The 17314-nt window shown below is 37.8% G+C and overlaps 1 protein-coding gene across 9 annotated transcripts in view; it reads left to right on the top strand.

Moving 5' to 3' along the window:
* The window catches only part of NEO1 (neogenin 1), a 209984-nt gene that overhangs the window by 128858 nt on the left and 63812 nt on the right, over window positions 1-17314 (top strand). For all 9 annotated transcript variants that reach the window (XM_074917699.1, XM_074917702.1, XM_074917697.1 and 6 more), the window contains exons 6-7: window positions 2804-2958; window positions 3794-3914. In XM_074917699.1, coding sequence (XP_074773800.1) covers window positions 2804-2958; window positions 3794-3914 — 276 coding nt within the window. The remainder of the gene's footprint in view (window positions 1-2803; window positions 2959-3793; window positions 3915-17314) is intronic.

The following is a 17314-nucleotide window of genomic DNA, read 5'->3' as shown; positions in this document are numbered from 1 at the left end:
TTTTTCCATGAATGTACAATTTTCATGTTTCCAGTTTTTATGTTCCCTCTTTTCAACTATGTAAGCATTTCAGGAATCGATATGTGTGTGTGTCTGTATACATATGGAGAAAGAGATTGAAAGGAAATGAGAACATAAACTATTGATCAAGCAGACTGGAACAAAATTACTCATTAGTTAAAAATGGCTAACGATGAGAGAGCAATGATCTATCTCAGGCTGACATCAGTATGATGCATCTGGGAAAGGGCAAATACAATAGTAGAATGAATCGGGCAAGATATTTGCTGTAGTGATAACACTGTATTTATGCCATTTTTCAAGTCACTGGTAAGAAATCTGAAATTGCATGCAAATAATTGAAACTACAGGCTACAAAGATTAATTCAAACTAGAGCAAATACAGAGGGTCTGTGAGGAGGGTGTGGGTGACTTGTCACACTAGAACTAAGCAAACATGACTTGTTGAGCCTGCCACAGTAAAAGCTGGGATATGGGAAGGGAGTGGAGAAATAGTGCAGCTCACAATAAATAGAAATGCTGATGATAAATGACAGGGAGGAATAAAAATTTAAAATAAAAGGCACTGTTTTCTTAAAGAATAAGTAATGGCAATTTGGTCACAAATAAATTCAGAAGACAGTTTTTAGATGTCAGAGTTATATACGGTTATAACAGCCATCTGATACAGATAGTAAATACAAACATACCTAAATCATTTTAAGGTGGAGGTCATGGCATGTTTAGTAAATTTATGGGAAGTTTATATGAAATGGATGACTTAAGTTGTAGGCAGTTGGACTCAGCCCCATCCAGATTTTTCTCCTACATGACTTGGAGAAGTGAATATATATGTACATCTTTATGTACTTTCTGGTATAGGTTTTCATGCTTATCTGAGAGTTAAGCCATCTTCTTAGTCTATAAATAAATATTTCCATATGTTAATGTTCTCTAATTTATAATCTGAAACTTGAGGGGGGTTTTTGGAGAGCTGCTTGTCTTAGCTATCTGTTTTTCAAAGCGTTAAATCCACCTACAAACATTTACAATCTTTTCACAGGAAGAAGGAAAACATAATCTAGTATTCCTTATTCCCTAGCATGAAATAAATCTCATTGATAGGTGAAGTGTGTAAAATGTTTGCCTAAACTCTGTAGCCCTTCCATATTGACTTTTTGATAAATATTAAAGGGCAGAAGGCCACTTCTGACTTTCCTGGAACTTGAACAATCAGAACTGCCAACATAAGTAAGCAAATTGCCCTTGTGTCTGTGAGTGTAGTCAAAACAAATAAATAGCTGAATGTTCTTTATAATAGATGACAGTCAAATTGTATGTACCTGCAAACAGCTGCTCTTTCTGCTGCTAAGCTAAAGAAGCAGAGCGTCTTAGGACGCAGCTGGATGCTTCTTAGAGGCACATCTGTTGACTGAAGATTTTTGACATGTCTGTACGTTAGACAGTTTAGGGCTTGTATTACCAAAAAATTCTGCATCTCTTGAGATTTTCTGGATTGAAAATATTTTTAATAAATCTTACTCTGAGTATATAAGGACATTTAAAAAGGCAGCCAAGACCCAGCAATAACAACTTTGGTACATGCCTCAAATGAAGCACCGTTCTGTTTTGCTGTGTTAAGCAGTACACATCTTTGGTCATACATACCTGTCATACATTATCAGTATGATGCAGAGGTGTGTGTGTAGACCTGTACATAGGATTTCTTGGGATTACACAAACCAGAAGAGAAAATCTTTGGATGAGTACAGCACTGCCTACTTGATATACTGAGTTCCTTCACAGAAACAAGACAATGGTACCCTAGGAAACTTTCCTCTTATTTTTGTGTCCATTCGTTTTTAAAAGTCTTTTTTGTATAATTTTAGCTTTTGGTTACCTGCTGACTTCAAGTATCGAATACAAGGAACTCTGAAAAATTTATGTTGTATAAACTGCAGAGATTTTTGTGAATAAACAAATTATTGCTAATCATTATATGTTCTTGTATAACATTAACTGACTGCACTTACCACTGTTCTGTGCTTTATGGAGCCTCAGATGGACTTATCTGGACATCAAAGTGTAGATTATTGAAAAAGTTCTAGACAGCCATTTTCATCATAGCCTGACTTTTAAATTTAAAGTCTAATTTAGTATCTTTCCATTTTATAAAAGAATAAACTTTGCTGCAGGAGAGGGTGAAGGCTTTTGTATAGCCTTTCATTGTCTTGCTGGGCAGCCAATCCCATAAGATTCTTTTATTTGTGAAAGGGACATAAAACTGTTGAACAATTAAGCACTGAATGATGTGCTCAGATGAACTCTGAGTTGGTAAAGGAAGAGTGTGAATAATGTCTGAAAACCACTGCCTGCTGTGGTCTCTTTAGCATGCAGCAACATGCCTACGGCAGATAAGAGACTGCAGCGTGTTCTTCAACCACAGAAATATTTCTTTCCAAATGGCCTATGTGTGTCTTGATTTTAAAATACTTTTTAACTTTACACTTTTTATATCTTGCTTCGATTCATTCTTTCATGTATTCTCAAGAGGTCATTTCAAATTAAAATGGCTGGCTGTTTAACTGGCCCAGATGTAATTTTGAAATAACACAGAGCTTGCATCAGCTTCTGTCAAACCCTGATCTGAAAATTTCTGCCAATATTGCTACTGTTTGTGCTGGAGTCCCTGAAGCCATCTTTTTATGTGTTGAATCTTACTGTAGTTTTGAGTTCAAGCACAATTAGTATGTTTTTGTGGATGCTAACACCATCTTTTGTCTTTTTTCCATTTTATTTGAAGTTCCTCCTGAATTTCTGAAGCGGCCTGCAAATATTTATGCTCATGAATCTATGGACATCGTGTTTGAGTGTGAGGTGACTGGAAAACCCACTCCAACTGTGAAATGGGTCAAGAATGGCGACATGGTGATCCCAAGTGACTATTTCAAAATTGTTGTAAGTATATTGTCCATTTTGCAGATTTTTAAGCTGTTGGTCCTCTAACACATAGCATGGAAGCTAAGTTCTTTTATAGGACCAGCTTCCTGGTTTTGTACTATGGATGTTCAGGGCCTGGAAGAGAAATGATTGCTTGAAACTTTTAATGCTCTGTAATTCAGTTGTTCTACTGAACCACTAAGGCATGTTACTTATATTGTATGAATTGATTTCTTTGTAGCTTAGATTTTCCATGAGATACAAACACATTCACAATGACAAAACGCACTTTATTTGCTGAACCTGTTGAAGTGCAGGCTCACCATGAACCCTCACTGACTGTGTTTTCTGCAGCTGTCTGTGATCAATGAAAATTACAATTTCAAACAGGAGTTTAAATATAAATATAACTGAGTTGTGGATCATGAGTTTTGTCACACTGGTACTTCTAGTGAGAAATTTTAGATGTAGTGAAAGTCATTATTGAGACATGGTTGAGAATTTAATGGTTGTATAATTGGGTATACCTGAGGTTGTAGGATTGTAACAGTGAGCTACACAGTTATACTCAGTGCTTAAAATATCGTAAAAATGGCTGTGGAGATGTTATGACTTGCCACTGATATGTGATGCTAGAAAATGATAGCCATTAGTAAGAGCTTCTGCTGCTTTTTGATACTGTATAATTTGAGGATTCAGTGCAAGAGAGATGAAATCTGACGGGAACTCCGAATACATTTTTCTATGTTACTGTTCAGAAGTTTCTCCTGTCAGCGTAATGTGCCATAATAATACCGTTGTTTTTGCAATTGCAACCCATTTTTAAGTGTTGCATTTTTCCTTGACTCTTCAGAAAGAACATAATCTGCAAGTTCTGGGTCTGGTGAAATCAGATGAAGGATTCTATCAGTGCATTGCAGAAAATGATGTTGGAAATGCACAGGCTGGAGCCCAGCTGATAATACTTGACCTTGGTAAGATAAACCATGACAGTAGAGTGCCAGAAGATGGGGAGGAACAATTTCAAGGGACCATTTCCAGATGATGTGTTATTATCTATAACTCAGCTAGCGTTGGGTGTTTTTTTAAAATCATATGAGTGGTTCAGTGTTGTCTTCTGTACACTTAAAGTTACTTAGGAGAAGTTATGGAGTTCGATAGGATTCACCTTGTATTTTGGAAATTATGTAGAAAATATTTAGTGCAATAATAAACCACAGCCAGAAATCTGAAATGATGTTGCATGCTGTGAGATTTTAAAAAAATAACAGGATAGCTGAAATGAAAGCAATCACTGAAATCACAAAAGTGAAAAATAAGCAATTATGGAGCACACCGCAAATGAAGTATTTTACACCAAAGTCATTTCAGTGTCAGAAGCTTTTTTTCTATTAGTTTAAAAAGTAGTAAGATTTGTCATTTCTGCAAACTGCAGTTGCAACATTTTTTTTTTGTTACAGCTGCAGTTTAAGATAAATATTTGTTATTGTGCTCTAGTCAGTGGAATTACTAACAGTGCTCACTTTCTTGCAATGTCCTGCACTGCATATTTTGGATGTTAAAAGAGAATAATTGCTGTTACGATTAAAGACCTGCTATCTTCCAGAAAAAAAGGGTAGTATAAATGTCATTGCTAAGACATCAGTTTATTTTGCTTTTTCAGGTCACACAGTTCTCAAAAATAATTTCTAAGAGCACAAGGAAGAAAACCAATAGTAAGAGGGATTAGGGGACAGATAAGTCAGACCAGAAAATATTAACTCTGTACTTTTGGTGGCTTTTGTGTTGACTGTCTTTTTGGGGTATTGATCAGAATTCTAATTTCTGTTTTATTTGGATAGAGAGGATTTAGGAGAAACAGTCTTACGTATGGTCAGAGGCATGATGTAACTTCACACTTGCAATTTTAACAGATGTGAATCTGCTAGACATGGTTTTGGTGTTCAACATACAGAGAGAAAACTGTTATGAGCATGCCATAGAGAGATTTTCCATTTGTTTTTCTGATTGTTTTGTACAAGAGTAGTTTTGTGCTTAACTTCTGAATTCTCGTTTGGATATGGGTATGTTTCATTGCTGGCTGAAGAGCTGCATGAACTTTCTGCAATTATTTGGGGAATGAAAGGTGCCCTCTACTGGATTCAGCAGCTTTAATGCTATAGAGCCAGGGGATTTCAACCTCCAAGTAGTGGTAGGCATCTGGATCCAGCAATGGCTTACTGTCATCAGGTTGCCAGAAAAACTATTAGAAGTAATTTTATTTCTGCTATATGCATGAATCACCTGAGTAGTTTCCAAATCTTTCAAGCGGAAGCATTATTCCATATTTTCCACATTTGAAAAATACTGAATAATTAATGTACTTGGGTTTTGAAGCCCTGCCCAAGTTTGTACTTTCACCTAGTTCCCAGTAGTGGTTTATAAATTACTATTACTGTTATTATTTTAGTTCCTGTGGTCTCACTCTTCTTCCTTTCCCTCTCCTGTTGTTTGGCCAGTGGTTTCATTTTCCTGTTCTATTCTGGCAACCTGTCCTGTTATACTAAAGGACTTTGCCTTATAATGCTGTCCTTTTTCTTTTGCATGCTGCCAAAGGATTATGGATGCAGTGTTGATGGAGTCTCATTTCGGGTGTAAAGATACACTCCCAAAGTCCTATCATTCTGTTACATGGCCTACAGTGTTTTTAACAATGCACTCCCCGTGTAACGCAGATGCGTTTTAGTTGTTGTTTTCCAGCAGTAGAGATAACCACATGGTACATCACTGAAAGTACATTTTGTTGTTGTTGAGTAGTGGCATAACAGGTAGAGCAATTAGGAATGAATATACTATTTCTTAGTTGTGATACATGAAAACTGGTATACACAGTCGAAGAAAATACAGATGTTTGATATTTTAATACCTTCTCACAATATATGAACAGCAAAGAGGGAAACAATATTCAGGGAAAGGGGGTGAAGGTATCATTCTTTCATGACTGCTACCTTGGTATGAAAATTAAAACACTAATTTGAGCAAAAACTATTCTGAGCACTTTGGTCAATAATTCAGAGACCTTTTATATATATATATATATATATATATATATATATACCTGATGATGAGAAATACCTCATTTGCCAATTTGAAAAGTAATTTCAGTGAAGAAATGCTGATTAAATGTTCATCAAAGTTCTTCCCATTTAGCAGTGTGTTCCTTTCATTGCTGTTATGTTTTCTCTTTCCTAAATGGAATTGGCAGACATCTGGCTATTTACAAACTATTTCCCATTAGCCCTTTTGCTTTTCATATCAAATTGATCTTTAATAAATTAAATTTAAATTAGAAAGTAGGAGCCTGATGGAGTTTCTCAGAGAGGTTGCACGCATTCTTTATGGACCAGTGTGGAAGAAATGGATCAAGACTATTCTGTGGGCATCTGTAAATGGACTACAGCATTGATTGTGATATAATTGACAACAAGGAAGGAAGTAGTTGGCTGACATCAGAGGCGAGTTTGAGTAGCTGGAAAAGGCAGAGTTACTCAGACTTTGAGGGAGATGTGCTGAAAAAGGTTAAGTAGAATTAAACCAATAAAACTGTTGGTACTTTGCATATTAGATCAGAACTTAGTTGTCTCTTCTGTACATTAGCTTGTTTCAATCTAAACCCTTCATATGGAAATCTTCCACTGTGTTGGGGTTTGCTGCCTAGAACATTGCTACTTTATCCATAGCTTTATTGAGGTGTACTGTAAGGGTTTCTGGGTGATCTAAAAGTAAAATACCACATCTGTATTTTCTTCTGTCTTAGAAGGTAGAATGATTTTTAAATACAACAGGCATAGAGTGTAGAGTGTGACTATCTGCTACAACAAAAGGTTTTCTGTATTTGAATGTAGATTTCTGACTTCACAGGAAGCAGTAGTTTGGTGATTCACCTTGTCTTCTGCACAGTGACAGTTTTGGTGTGTGAATGTGTGTGAGTGTATGTTATGCATGAGCATAAGTTGCACATAGCCACACAGACCCGTGTGTTTGTAACCTCTTGTCTGCTAGAATAAGCTTAATTCTTTTGGCTTGGTCGTCTTTGTATTTGGGGTGAATTCTGAAAAGCTTGCTGTATATACAGAAGTTATTTGTGAAAAATATTAAAGAATTGACTGGCTAAAAAAGTTAGGGTAATTTGAAGTCTTACTGAAGTAACTATTTCAAATTGTGTAATTCTCTGTTAATAACTTAGAAAAGACTGTACTTGGAAATGGATTGGCTGTACAGAGTCCACAACTTTTACTTTTTCTGGAATTTATAAAATAATTGTGGCATTGAGAGAAGAGATTTTTAGGACACCTGTTCATAATTGATAAGGTTGAAAGGGAGAGCAGAGGGAGTGGAGTTCCAGTAAATGGTCTGAGTTAAATACTCTTCTACCAGTATCCCTCGTACTTATCTTCAGGTGTAGAATTCTGCAACAGAGTTGAAAAGCATCCCATCTGCTTTCCAAATACTTTGAGATTTGAAATTGTGTCCCTATTTCTGAGGTAGTGTCCTTCCGCTGGAGGTTAAGTACCTTTGGGAATTCCACTGGAGTTGTGGCTCTGCTGCCTGGTTTGCCTTTTAGGGAGACTTGAAGAACTACCTAAAGAAAGGGAAGTACCTCAATTACAGCATTGCTCTGCCCTTGCCCTCTGCCAACGTTTGGCAGTCTCGATGCTCCTCTCTGTGCCTCACTGGTTAGAAGATCAGTGATCTTCTCTTATATCCTGCAAATGCCACCCCGGAGGACTCCTGCATATCCCAGTGAGAAGGAGGGACCTTAGTTGTGCCTTGCAAATTACTTTCTCAGCAACCTCAAAATCTTTCCGCCCCTTTTTTTACACAAAACCAATCTTTTTTATTTACAGTTAGTTCTCGATGGGTCAGCCTCTGACCGTCTCAATTACAGATCAGATATACTAGTATGGTCAATTGTAGCAAAGCTATTTCTTGTCATTGTTTTTACATCATTATTTTGTCTTGTCATTGTTTTTACATCATTATTTTGTGTGGTCTGTGAAGACCTCAGTAATGGATACATTTGGGTTTTCTTTGTGGAGGTTAAATGCTAGTGACAAGACTGAAAAATTCAGGCAGGACCTGTAAAAGGCCCAGCCTTTTCCAGTTTATCTGGCATTGCTCGGAATTGCCATTTGGGGACTGAAAAAAGAACAGGTGGTAATAAGTAAAAGGAGGTGCCTTTGGGGGAGGGAGGCAGATGGTTCCCTGTCACCCCTGTGTGATAGGCATTTGACAAGTACTCAGGCACCAAAAAAAAGAGGAGTGATTCTTGAATGCTGTATAAAGAAAAACCATAGACTGTAAACAAATATGTCATGTTATTTAGAGAACAATTTCAAAACATTATTTGAGATGCACTGTATCACCTTCAAAATTCCAAAGTGTAGTATAGTATACTGCATGATTCTTGTACTTTTATGCTGCAAAAGTTAATGTTTGCCATTCTGTGCCATATTTGTGAGCTGTATAGGAGTGAGATCTTCAAGTGAATGAATTGTGTAAGATGCTGGTATCCAGCAGTACACCACGTCAAGATTTTTTGTAGTAGAACTATCCATTTCTTTAAAATTACATTTTCATGAAAAATAGTTTATATCCAAGCAAGGATATCTTGCATGTGAGTTAATATTACCAGCATGGGAAACAAGGAGGAGGAATTAGAAGTCTGCATTTAATTGGAGAGCTGTGAGGCATTTTGTTTACAGAGGTGTCTTAGGATAGCTGCAAGGGATGGTGGATGCAGGCTCTTTTGGGAGAATGGAGCAGGGGGGCAAGGAAGAAGGTCATGCTGCATGCAGAGGGCTGACTTTGAATGCATGTGTTTTTCTTGGAGGGGGTGATGAGCTGTCTGAGAACTTATGCCTAAGGATCAGAGGATGGAAGGATAACATGGTTATGTATGTCTCCAACTAATCAAGGGGAAGAAGTAGATGAAACCTTCTTTACACAACTGGGCAGGTCCTGGTATTTATGTGGGGTTTTTAATCATCTGGTGTGTGTTGGAGTGACAGCTTGGTGGTGTGGCAGGTAATATAGGAAATTTCTGGAGTAGGCTGAAGAGAATTTCTTGACATGGGTTATCTGTGTCTGACTGGGTGACTAGTGGAGGTGGTATGTTGGACCTGCTATGCAGGAATAAAAAAGGACTGATCAGATATATAAAGGTCAGAGCAGCCTTGGCAGCAGTGGTCATGAGATGCTTGAATCTAGGCTTCTAAGAGAACTGAGCAAAACAAATAGCAGAATGACAGCCTTGAACTTCAAGACAGGAGATTTTGACTTGTTCAGGGATATTTTTGACAGGTTCCTATGGGAGATTGTGCTGATGGCCAAGAGGCAAACTGATCCTGAAGGACAGTCTTCTCAAAGCACAAGAATGATCTATTCCAGAGTGCAGGAATTTGAGCATGCGTGTCCAAGAGACCAGTAGGGATAAAGGAGCTCCTAACTTGACTCCAACTCAGAAAGAAAGTACATAGAATTTGGAAGCAAAGGCTGAAAAGTGATGGATATAGCCTGGATGTGCAGGGATGAAATTAGGATCAAAGCTCAGCTGGAGCTGGAACCATTTCTGGGACGGTTATGGAGCAAATCCCTCTGAAATCCATGCTATAGGTACATGAGAGAGAGATGGTGATGACTGGGAAAATCAAGCATGGATTTACCAAGGACAGATTGTGCCCAGCTATACCAGTAGCCTTCTAAGATTAAATGGTTGGCCCCATGGTCAAGAGGAGAGAAGTGAATACTGTTTACTTTGTCTTCAGCAAGGCTTTTGACACCATCTCCAGTAGTATCCCCGAAGTTTAACTGGGGAAATACAGACTGGACAGATGTGTGGTGCGGTGTGTGGGGAGCTGGCTGGCCCGGCAGGCTCCCAGCATCATGGTCAGTGGGGTGAAGACTAACCTGTAGCCCAGGTAATGAGTGGCGTTACCCAGGGCTTGACACTGGGACAGAGAGGGTTTCGTATCTTCACCAGTGACCTGGATGACAGGACAGAGAGCATCCGTAGAGGGTTTGGAGGTTATATTGGAATGGGAGGAGCAGCAGATACGCTGGTAGAGAGAGGGACTCGACAGGCTGGAGAAAGGGGGCTGGTGGGAACCTCTAGATTTCAACACTGACAAATGTGGAGTCCTGTGTCAGAGCCAGAGTGACTCCATGCCCTGGAGGCTGGGCACCAGCTGAGCAAGCAGCTTTGCAGAAAAGGTGGGATAGGCAGGAGGTCAAGGGATATGATTGTTTCCCCCTACTTGGTTGCTGGTGAGACCACATTAGGACAGTTTTAAGCTTCCCAACACAAGACAGCCACTGACATAATGGAGCCCCAGTGGAGACCTACCAAGATAATTAGGGAGCTGGAGCACGTGGTATCAGTATATCAGATATACTGTGACTCCAAGAGAAATGAATTTGGTTAACCCTGAAGAATGGAAGCCTAACAACATGTTATTGCTCAACCAGCTGATAGAGGTCATAGAGCAGATGGAGATAACAGGAAAAGACTGCAAAAAGGGAATTTCTGATCAGATAAGAGAAAACAGTTTCACAGCGAGGTTAGTTGCAGTCAGAACAGGTTGCCCAAGGAGGTTGTGAAAGCTCTGTTTTTGGAGATACTCAAGACACACCTAGACAAGGCCCTGAGCAGCCTGGTCAAAGGTGGCTCTGCTCAAAGAGGGTTCTATAGATGACCTGAGATCCCTACTAACTAGTAGTATTGTATAATTCAGAAAGACTGTCTGTCCGAGAGATGTGAGTGGACCCCATTTATCTCTGTGTGCAGTCTTTACGACAATTTTATGGCATGTATTTCCCTGCTGGTCTCCTTGGGAGAAACATAAATGTCTGGTATTGGTGACAGTTTGACATTACAAACCAAATTTGATTAAAGTATAACACCACTTCAGTTGCACTGTATGATATTAATTCCTCTGCTGAATTGCATTATGTGAAGCCTAATTCCGAGAGAGTTTTAAAGACATCGTTTATTGACCTAAATTGGTGATTTCTTTGTGTAATTGAATTATGTCCAGGACTATTGCTGCATGAATAATTTCATTTTATGTTGGTACTTCTCTGCCAGAGTTTGGCCATGAGCTATCTCATATCTTATAGCAGTGAAATGGGGTGGACAGGACTCCTGGTAGAGTAGAGTAGGGGCTTCTCTGACCTGCAGCAGGGTGGAGAACATCAGAAGTCTGATCAGATTTTTCTGGAGACAGCACATTTCAGCTAGGATTGTGCTGAAAATCCAGCATTTCTATACTGCAAGTGGTATTCTATTGTTTGAGGTTACTTCAGGCTGACACAGACCTGGAGATTTCAGTGGATCCTATTCCACTCTTAGAAGCTATTTCAGCTCCCCTAGACTGATGCCAAACAAAAACATTCCCAGCTATATTTGGATTTCCAACTTCTTGTTACTCAGACCTTGGACCCTTTTTGCTTAACTTACAGTCTGTCGAACCTTGGCCTTTCAGGCTGTTTCTCCACTTTGACAACACACTTTGAAATTCTGAATGCACCCTTTGTTGCGCTTGCAGCCCTCCTGACTTTGCATTTGATTAAACCTTATGAGCCTTTTCCCTGCTCCATCGTCTGGATTGTTAAAAAATATATTGAATCATATGGAACACAGCATCTCTTCCTGTATACCTCACTTCAATATCACCTTTGTTTCTGACGCTGAAGCACTGAGAACTACTCTGCATGTGGTTTTCCAGCCAGTTATGAACCCACTTTTGTAATATAGCCTTATCTAGAAGATAAGTGTTTGCTTTTGGAAATGTCATGCAAGGCAATATCAAAAGCCTTATTTAAATCAAGATACATGAAATACTCCATGTTTTCCATATCTGAAGTTCCGTTATTGTGTTGTAGGAGGCAAATACAAGTTCCTTTTGACAAATTCTGGCTTCTGACGAAAGAAATAAAAAAGTTGGCACTAACAGGCTTGTGCTCTGATTTGAAAAACTGTTGCACTTTGGGATATCTTCCATATGTAAAAAATTTGCATAAATTTAACTTCTACCCTTATCTGGTTCAAGCCCTGAGGCAGACAACTTGCATGTTACTTCAGGACCTATTTTGGATGATTTCAGATATCAAATGTAACTTGTCAGGCTCTCTCACATCTCACAAAGGTAATCTTTTAGAGTATTTTGTATGCAGTCACATACTGTGAATCAAGAGCATTTTGTGTTGTTGTCAAGGAAGTACAGTAAATATTTTCTTAGTCCATGAAATTCTGTGGAGTTCTTGGAGACTACAGAAGTACTTGAAAAATATGCAGGGTATTGTGGTTGAAATGTCAGAGCAAGATGAAAGAATGTTCATTGAATAAAAGAGGAGGACTCTGTTGGCTATTCCTCCTGCAGACTTTTACATTTCTTCACTCAAACAAAAGTGTCTTCATGTTTCTTCTGTCTTACACAATTTTATGTATCTTAATGCAAGAAAAATCAAAAGAGGTCCCTGTGTTTTACATGAGTGGCTTTCAGAAGTGTTCGTGTCCACCAGAGAAAAAATCATTTGTAGATTAAAATTGAATAGTAAGGCTACAAACCCTTGCAGCCAAGAATTCAAATTTTCTGTAAAGAAGAAAAAGTACTCAAAAGAAATGAATTGTGAATCTCAAGGGAGCAGGAAATAGTAATGAACCTGACAGCAGGTCTGTGCAAAGGGCACCCGAATCTGCTGGGGTTGGAAACCTGGTGAGATGTGAGAGATCCCGTCTGGTCTCATATGGGGAGAAGATTCAAAAGTGGGAGGATGGAAAATCCACTATGATGAGTATCTTCAGAGGCAAGACTAGCAGCGGAATTTCCTCTCCCTGTGAGAAATGTCCCCACTTTTGTCTATCATATATCAACATATATCCGTGTGGGTTTTTAACTCACAGACTTATGGCTTTGTTTAATGTAAGCAACCAGTTGCCTTATTAAAACATGCTATTCATGCAGTGTTTGTCACAGTTTGTCTAAACTGTTTCTCAAATTTAGAATAATACTGAAGGTTATGGAACTGTGATGTTTGAACCAAATATCTTCTATACGATACATGCCATTTAAAATAGTTTGGCTATTTGGAGCAGTTACTGTATTAAAAAATCCAAGTCATTTCCTCATTCACCACTACATGCACATAAGCTTTCTGCTCTTCTGAGTGCACACACATATTCACATGTATAAAAAGATATGCTTGCATAAATACTCATCTTTTAAAATAAAAGAGTTCTAGGATGCTGTAGATACTACAATTCTGTGAAAAACTTTAAAAGCAACAAATCTAACAAATACAGCCTCAATAGTGATGGCATAATGATAACGAAGTTTTTAAATAATGACAGCACTTGTGTCATATGTAGGCAAAAGCTTTTCCAAACTTGCTGCCTCAATCACTGTCTTGTAATATCAAAATGGCTTCATATGAATGATAGATGAACAGCTTGTAAGTCTCATTTTCAAAGTTGTGTTTTAGGAACATAAACAGAATCTGAAATCACAAACTGACTTCAAACAGTGTTTTGTAAAACCAAAGCCAAACTCTCAGAATATTTTGTTACTGGTTGTGTACACTTCATTGCTAATTTTCTGTAAACATAACAGTATGTTCTCTGTAATGCTGAAAGACTTCTTTTTTTGATTTAATTTTGATTTTAATTTACATTACTTAGCTATTATTACTCAGTGAAAGTCAGCATTTGTGTTTCTCATGGCTTCATGTATGTTCAAAATTGCCAGAAAGCTGTTTTAATTCAGTTAGCTTCATTTCTTGATTCAGTTCCCGTTTAAAAAATGGCCTTTAGTTATTCCCTCTTTATGGCCGTGCTTATATATAGTCTTATTGAGAAGTCAAACTGATTAAACTAAACCACACTAGATCTCAAAAGTTCTTGAATTTTAACTTCATGAGATTGGGAGCTAAACTGTTCTCATATTCTGCGTTCAGTAGACTATTCATGTTTGAAGTTGGCATGTGCTTTAAATAAATTGCTCTAATTTAGATTAAATTAGTAATAGATTAATGTTTGCCAGTGCGCAGTGAATTGCAGGAAGGCATAACAAAATTTGTAGGATGCTTTGATTGTGCTTATTAGTTTTCATTTCTTGTTTTATGACTGTATTTACAGTTGGCTTGGCAAAGAAATCTGAAGCCTCATGAAGGTACTCATTGGATTGTGTGCACCATGACTTAAATTTAAGTCTGCTCAGTGCAAATAGGAGTTACAATGATTGCTACTTATGCAGTTATACTTTGAAACAGTTGGACTGTGTCACCTGTTTAATTTTGGTTTTCATGAGTGAAATTAATGGTTGAAAGGTACTAGTATTTAAAGAAATTCTATATCATATTGTAAAGAGGAATAATACGTAATAAATGTTAGGTGGAGGTAGGGAAGGAACCTGTAGGAGGAAAAAACTTCAGTGTATTTTGAGAAACATGCAACACATTAATACATGTTTTCTGTCCTTCACCTGTATTTATTCTATATTTATTGTACCAAAGCAAAAATGGAGTAGGATCTGTATACACTCTATGATGATTGTGACACAAGTTCAAAGGCTTGGAGTCACTGTTTCACATCATCTCTTCTGGGTTATCCTGAACTCCCAATAGAGTTTCTCAGTCCAATGAAAGTCTCTTTGCCACCAGAAAGTCTAACGAAAGCAAATATGCTTACCATAATATCACTTACCAAATCCACCAATATAATTTTCCATTTATCCTGTTACATTTTATATAATTGTTGTTTCTGGCAACTTGACTACTGCCTTAGTAGATAATATATTGTCAGCAGTGGTTATTGCAAGGAACCAAAGCTGTGCAGCTCTGTAACGGTATTAAGTAAATGTGAGTGCGTTCAGTGTGACCAGCTACAGTTGTTGAGTGATGGTTGATTGTTCCTCTGCCTATATATGGCTTCTAGTTACAGGTAAAAATAAAAATAATCAAGGTGAAGAACATCAGCTGTAAGTATAGAATGCATTCATTGTGTCACAGTGGGTGTTTTAGTGGATTTTGTTGGTTTCTTATTTAGATGAAGAGTGTAATGGCAGGATTAGCTTTAGCTTGATATCTGTCATGACTACCAAAGGCATTTCCTCTGCTTTTATTATTCATAAACACGGTTGTGAAGATTGACAGAAGTGGCCTTAATTTGTAATTGATCCTAGCCTCATGTTGTAAAGGAAAATATCATATTTTGTCAGTCTCGCACCAGAGGGGGGAACAAACGTGTGGATATGGTCTTAATTGGTTGCTTATATTTCAAAGTTGCTAAATTATACAGTAATATCAGAGACAGCTGAATGCCATTTGGAGAAAAAGAAGAAGGATTGGTTTACAGTTTGGTTGCATATGTAATAGGATTCGTACAATTGAGTATCTGAATCTGGGAGAAGACTCTCTTACCTCTGATGTCAGGTATTTTGTCTTGACAAGATAACCTAAGCAGGCTTATGGCTTTTATACCATAAGGAAATCAAATCAATTTAACTAATTAATACTCATTTTTAATAATGTGCATTCACATTTGTCTAGTTTCAGTATTGAAACTAACTGCAAATTATCACTGTTCTCACTGCATTAGAAATATCCTGGTGTGGTATTTTCTTATTTTCATGATTGTTTCCCCTCTCCTATCACTTCTCTTCCCCCCAAAAAAGAAATGAATAATTGTAGAGCCAAAGTCTTTAAAAGACAAATGGATTCTGCATGGTTTTCCTTTTGACACATTATTACCGAAGGTGCTAAAGGAAAATAAGGAAAAATAGGAAAGTTGTATCTGGGTCTGCTTTTCTGAGTCCGGGTCAGATCTAATGGGGGCTATGGTGTCTTAGCAAAGGACATTTCACCTTGGCACTAGAGTCAGTGTCCTCTCTCATTCTCTTCTTCAGCACCATTTTACATATAACTGCTCTTCAGTCTCATTGGTTGGGAGTTTTTAACAGTGGTCAATGACCTGAGTGATCCGCATTTAAAATGCTACATCTGTTGTTATAGACTCCATTTGGGGGCTAACTTCACATCCTTGTGTGCTGTGATCTTAATACCGAATTCCCAAGCCTCTGTGCTAGTCAAAGAACTTACATTTTTTAAATGCTGATGAGGTTTACTATTGCTTTTAGAATTAGAAATGTGAAGATGCAAAAGAACATTACCTGACTGAAAACAGAAAGTAAAAATATCTTAAAGAGTTCATAAGATGGGCTTTTTTGTCCTTTCTGTGAATTCCCATACACCTGATGTCTCATCTAGTTTCTGTAAAAACAGTGGGTCTGAGGTAGCCTGTCAGGACTCAGCACACAGCAGATACATATGGTCTTTAACAGAGAAGTCCACTGGAAATGAATATAAAAACCCAATACTACATCTAATAGTGTTGCTCTAGACATGGTTATAGCCTAAAAGAGGAAAGGTGGGATTTACTTGCTATCTTCTCTCCCTTTAAAAAATAAATTGTATGTATCAATCTAAATGAAGGAAAAATAATAGTGCACTAGAGATGTATAAGAAACAAGTAGCTAAATGAGTAGATATTTGATAAAGATATTAGCAGAAATGAGTACAATTTTGACACACAAACAGCTTGTTCAGTCTCATCTGTTGCAGCTTCAGCTTGCCAGAGTTGTTGCTGCAGAGTTGTTTGACGTGTCAACAGATTCCAAACAGAGGGAAATTATCTTTCACTTTCAAATTATTTCTCAGAGAAGACCATGTAGGCTAACATTCAGATAAATCCTGTGTGTACTGCAGCCACCTCTGGATTGGTGCACATCACCTGCAGATACCCTAAATGAGAAGATGCACATTTAATCCAGTGAGAAATTTGAGGAGCCTTGAGGTCATTTAAATAAAGTATTTTGGTTTAAAATCAAGGGTTATCAAAATTATCTACAAGAAACAGCATTGGACAGTAGCAGGAATTGTACCTGGTGGATTAACTGCAGCGCAAGGATGGGTTAATTTATTTCAGTTCAGGCTGTTACTGAGAAAAGAGAGAAAGGGAGCAATTACCCTGTGGTGTTTCTTTGAAAATACATCCTTAAATAGTCAAGTAGTGTGGTTTGATCCTGGTACGGGTGTATTGGTACTGCTCTGATATCAAAGCAGTGATTTAATCCTAAACCTGGCTGGTTGAAACTGGTTTTGTTAATTATTTGTAGTGTTTACAGAATTGACAGCATCTGTGGCTCTGTTACCTTAGGTATGCAGACAGTGGGTGAAAACTGAACAACACTGCAAAAAACACAAGGGTGAGATTGGAAATAAAGGCATGGGGAAGTGATTTGCTCAAGGTGATAAAATGAGCTATTGGCAGAGTCCCAGT

Source organism: Athene noctua, chromosome 13 (genome assembly GCF_965140245.1).
Source record: "Athene noctua chromosome 13, bAthNoc1.hap1.1, whole genome shotgun sequence".
Lineage (NCBI taxonomy): Eukaryota > Metazoa > Chordata > Aves > Strigiformes > Strigidae > Athene > Athene noctua.
This window is presented reverse-complemented; position numbering and strand designations above follow the sequence as displayed.